The sequence below is a fragment of the Cariama cristata genome, unplaced genomic scaffold (genome assembly GCF_000690535.1).
Source record: "Cariama cristata isolate BGI_N322 unplaced genomic scaffold, ASM69053v1 scaffold29319, whole genome shotgun sequence".
Lineage (NCBI taxonomy): Eukaryota > Metazoa > Chordata > Aves > Cariamiformes > Cariamidae > Cariama > Cariama cristata.
In genome coordinates, this window is record NW_009636748.1 from 1 (window position 1) to 5,271 (window position 5,271).

Here is a 5,271-nt window from a genome sequence, read left to right on the forward strand (position 1 = left end):
GGCAGGTCCCGGAGCAGCAGCGCTGCCGGATGCCTCCGCCGCCGGCACGGGGCTCTGACGTGCCGTGTTCTGCAGCCACAGGGTTTAACGGTCTGTTCGGTTTCTTTGAGTTTCTGAAGTTGACCTAATAACGTTAAATTTTGCAGAAGCTGGAGGGTGCTGCCTCGACACAGCTCTCAAGCAATTACGTCTCGCAAGTTCCCTCCCTAAATGTCAGCGCATCCAAATCTTGTTGTACTGAGGAGCTTCACGATGGGAAGCTGCCTGCTGGCCTTGACTTTGGGCCTTCCTTTAATGCCAGGCTAGGAGAGGATCCTGCAGCTGATCCTCAGTGTTCATGCTCCAAGACTTCTGGACCCTTTTTTGTCTGAACAGCAGAGAAGGCCTTCACACAAAGAGCTGGCGTTTGTAGGGAGACCCGTCGACGTGAAGGCGTAAAGCCGGGCAGGTACTGAGGTGCCATGAGAAGGACAAGAGGAGAGAGGCAGATCCCCAAAAGACAGTAAGATATGTCTGTGCATGCATCTTACCCCATGGATCACGTATCCTGGATCGCCGTACAACAGCAGCGGGGTGATCCGGGAGTGGTTGGCGTAGTGGAATCTCCTCGGAAAGTCGGCTTTCTTGTACACGTGTAAGTTTGGGTGGGCATTTTTCAGGACTGAATACACATGCTCTAATTTTCCTTCTTTTGGCACCAGTAGTCCATTTGGTCCGTAATCTAAGAGTTCAAACTGGATGTCTTTGAATGTGAAGTTCGCTACTGTCTGGATGTAAATCTCGTTGGTCTTTATGACAGTCTCCATGCCGTGGTCGGATGTGATGATGAGGCTGAGGTTTGATTCGAGGCCGCTTTCCTGGATACGCTGCCTCAAGTAACCGATGGTTCGGTCCACCTGCTTGACCATGTTTTTCCTCTCTGGGGATTCAGGGCCGTACTTGTGTCCTGCTGAGTCTGGCTCACCGAAGTAGAGGGTGATGAAGTCGAGGTTGTTCACTGTGAACCATTCCATGACGGTGTCAATGTTCTCTCTCCAGTTGGTTTCGTTGCTGTAGTTGAACAAGGGTGGCTCCACCAACTTCATATTCACCTCTTCCCCTTGATATTTTGCTTTTCCTCCAGGGAAATAGATAGAGCCTGTCTTTAAACCCTGTTAGTGGAGACATTGCATAAACTCACCTGAACTCTCTCTGCAGCATCTCTCCATCTGTCAGTGCAACCACCTACTAATGCGGTTAGTTCATTCAGCCCCTTAATGTCTACCTCTGTCTCTAATGAGGTTTTCTTGCTCATTGCCAATTAAAAGTGATTAATGGAAAGCAGTGCCCTTCCCAGAACTCCTGCACGTTGGTTTTCTCACTGCGCTAGTAACACTAGTTATAACTTTGGACACAGTGACCCGTTTGTACCTTGCGTGGACCCTCTGGCTCTTGACCGTCAAGACGTTAAGGTGTGTTTGACTCCAATCGTAGAAGCACGCGCCCTGAAGTCAATGGGGCCAATTTGGCAGGTAAATACAGACAGAGGTACGTGTCTTGGGCCAGGTCTCAGGTCCTGTCTCGAAGGCAGATTCAAAGCCTGCTGGGGTCTAGGAGAGCCTTGCTGCGGTCCCCAGCGAGAGGGGAGCAGCCCCTGACACTGCCGCCCCACGGTCCTGGGGGGGGCTGCGGACGCGAGGAACATGCCTCGGGGTCTCTGAAGCCCCTGGCCTCGTGATGCTCCCTAAGGAACTGGTTGAGGTTTCTTTAAACAGGAAAAGGATAACCTGTTTTATCAATGTCTTAATAAAGCTGAAATGCATCTATTATTTTTTGCTGTTTTTAATAGAATGATCACAATTATTCCTGCCAGTATCTGGGGATTTCATTTTTTTGCTGTTCTAATTAGCCTGTCGTTTGCAGTGAGGATGTTAGCTCATGGCCACTAGAGATCGTGGCTTGCCTGTAGCTTTTACTACACGATCGCAGGCAGGATCCGTCTGTGCAGGGGCTGTGCGTGAGAGGGGGCCGCCGCGCTCGCCCGTCTAGCCAGATTGGCATGCTGCCGTTGTCCCACCAGCTGTCCACGCCTTGCGTGCTGTGGTAGGACAGCTTCAGACCCGTGCTGGTGTTGAACCACATGTTGTGAATCACCCCGTGGTTCTCCAGGTACCTCCCTGTCAGGAGAGATGGAGGAGGTGGGGGTGAGCCAGGCTGCGGCTGTCGGGGGGGGTCTGGCCCCCGCGCTGGGCAATGGGTCAGCGAGGAGCTTCTGCCTCTCGTGCCCCATCCCGACTCTCCCTTCGCCTCTGCTTTGCCTCCTTCCTCCCCCTGCCTCGTGCAAAGTGGGGTTCCCAGGGCAGGGAATGGGACGCTGGGGCGATGCCTGCTCCTCGCGTGGGTGGGTTGATCCCAGGTGGGTCTCACCCGGACCCCGAGCCGGGGCACCCTTGCCCCTGGAGCTGCCGGAGCCACCTGCAATCGCTCCTGCCCTTCGCGGCACAGGTGGGCTTCCCCGTTATCCTGCATTTAACTAATCGCGTTTGTGTTTGGCTTTCTCTGTCGTTCACAACCCGTGAGGTCAGTGCGCAGTAGAAGTTCCTGTTAAAAATGGAAGACGTGCACTACGTGCTATTACATTTCATGCTACTTTTATTATTCTGGTCCTGAAGACTGCACAGTTACTTCTGCACAATATCCCTCTCCTCCCTTGTATTGACAATGCCTCCCTGCCTTTTCCCATCAGCAGATTTCATTAGCATGTTCCACTCTTTTATGCCAAGGTTATTAATTAAAATCTTAAATAAGATTGGCTCCAAAATCGATTCTTCAGGAATTCCCCTGTTGCCTTCCCTCCAGCTTGACAATCTCCTCTCAGCATCACCTGCCGTCATCTCCCCTGTAGCCCGTTACTTCCATGCATTAAAGATTTTGTACTAATCTTCATCTTCTCCATCTTAACTAACGGTTTCCCGTGTGCCACTCTGTCAAAGGCATTACTTAAGTCCAGAAAGCTTAAATTTAGTGCGTCTCTCTTGTTTAAAAAAATAATTTATCTTATCAAAGGAGGCTATCAGGTTGGTCTGGTGCTATTTACCTTCGATAAATACACGTTCGGTTCTATCCCTTTCTGCAACTGTTGCCTTGTCTCTATTCTAAAGCTTCCCACGCTGCTGAGGCTGGATGGCCGCTTGACTTAATGTCCTTCTCTGACGCACAAGCTTTACGTTTGCCCTTCCCCAGCCTGCACCCTGTGCTGCTCCGTCTGGCCCGGGGCCGGCGGGGACTCACCGGTCAGCAGCGTGAAGTGGCACGGGCTGGTGATGGTGATAAAGGCAGGAGTCATGTACCGCGCCTTCACCCCCTCCGCAGCCATAGCGTCGAGGTTGGGAGTGTCCACGTCCTGGTCGTAGTTCCACCGAAAGCCATCAAAGGACACCAGGAGGACTTTCCTGCCGTTGGGTGCCTGCTGCACGGGGATAGGGATACATCTTGCCAAAGAGAGGGCAGCAAATAGGAACCCCAGGGAAGTGAGCATCTTCATGCCCTTGAACTGGAATAGCCCAGACATCTGGAGAGCTCACATTAATACATGCAGGATGGGACTAAGTTCAGTTCTTATCTAATCTTGCAGTTGCTGATCAGGTGCATCAGCCAGCACTTCATATCAGAATGAGCCTCTCTGGTTTTTGTCTAACTGAAGCAGATTAAATTTCCTTCTGGGTCAAACACCAAATCTGCCTCCTCCATCACTGGTGTCGGATGCTACTTCAGTGCTCAGGAATGGGAAGAATTGCTCTCACGGCAGGAGGCTGCCTTCTGCAGGCAGCCCGTGCGAAACCTTCCTCCCCGCCACACCGTGCCCCCGCCGCCGTCCTTCGCCCCGTGCCGGCTCCCTGCAGCCCGTTGCGGTGTCTGTTCCTGGCTTTTGGTGCCCTTCTCTTTGGTCAGCAGTTCAGCTTCAAAAAGCAACTCACCCCCCTCCAGGGCTGCTCATCCACCTCGAGAGGGGTGCTCAGAGGCTCAGAAAAGAGCTTGGAGTTACCTGAGGTTCTCGAGTGTGGCTTTGTGGAGCTACACGCTGGGGAAGGAGGCTCTTTCCTGGCTCCTGCCCATGCCAGCAACCCCCAGAGATGCTCCCGAGAGTGAGCCCAGCTCTGGAGCCCCTGTGTCCCATCAGCCCAGCTTCTGCTGCTTGGGTCTTGCTGCTCACCGTGGGTGATCCTCATCCGCTCGTGCACTGCTGAGCTTTGCTGAATCAGCATTCCATTTTATCAATATCTGCTGTTTTTATGACTTCTCTGGAGTTTAATCATTGCTGATGACTCATTTCTCGGCAAAACTGAGTTTAAGGCTTTTGTGGTCTTATGTAACAGAGGTTGCCTTGGTTCCGCGGGATCTGAACTCTCAGCCTTTGTGTCTTTGCTGATCTCCCCCTGCTCAGGTTCCAGATGTATTTCTTTGTGCTTTGCTTCCTAATTGCCCAGCCATCCCTTCCCTCGCCAAGCAGAGCCGTCTCCACTGGTTTCCCCAGCCCTGTCTGGGGTCATTCCTTGCCATTTCTCCCCCAAGGGCGAGCTGGGCGGATGGGTCCCACACACTTGCCATGGTTCGTCCTTCCTGGCCCACGGCAGTCTCTTCGTAGACCTGAGCATCCCTGGGTATTCCCGTCTGGACTGATTCCTCAGGGTGCATCGACGTCTCAGTCGCCTCTTCCCCTGTGCTCGTTTCCGAGGCGTGACATGGGATAATCGTGCATGGACGCTGCGAGAGGTTCGAGCGATCCCCCCAGGGACCTCACGGCCGACGTGAGCCAGGAGCGCAGCCCTGGGCGCTTCGTTTGCAGACAGTGGAAGCGCGCCCAAGCTGTGCTGGGATGGAGTCTGCTCTGAGGCCCGAGCCAAGCCCTCCTCCTGCTAACGGAGGACATGGGGTGGGTATTGGTCTGACAGCAGCCCAGGCTGGGGCTGCGGGGCTCTGCGGGGCTGTGCTGGGTGCTGCGAAGCCGGAGGCTGCCGGTGCGACCGGTGCATCTGTGCACCCTGGGTTTGGCCACGCTGGAGCACAGTGGTCGTTCTGCTGGGGTCTGTCTGTCCGTTCCAGTAGCTGCCGTGTGTCCGGCTCCGCCGGCCCCGGCCCCGCAGTTCGCTCAAGGAACTATTTTGTTATCAGCGTTTGCTGCGCTGCGTCTGATACTGTCCTTCCAGCGAGGACAGAGGGGCCTGGCAGGCAGTGAGAGTTTAAAGGGCTCACATGATAAAGATGTTATCATTTACCAAGCTCAGGGAGAGT

At 53.8% G+C, this 5,271-nt stretch overlaps 1 protein-coding gene across 1 annotated transcript; it reads right to left on the minus strand.

The window, feature by feature from the left end:
* Positions 1-530: 530 nt before the first annotated feature.
* Positions 531-4,674, minus strand: ENPP7 (ectonucleotide pyrophosphatase/phosphodiesterase 7; the record flags this gene model as incomplete). Its single annotated transcript, XM_009708041.1, has 4 exons — positions 4,585-4,674; positions 3,271-3,532; positions 2,016-2,156; positions 531-1,156 (listed from the first exon to the last, which is right to left on the minus strand). Coding segments are annotated over exons 1-4 (1,119 nt in total), but the record flags the coding sequence as incomplete, so codon positions are not given.
* Positions 4,675-5,271: the final 597 nt, after the last annotated feature.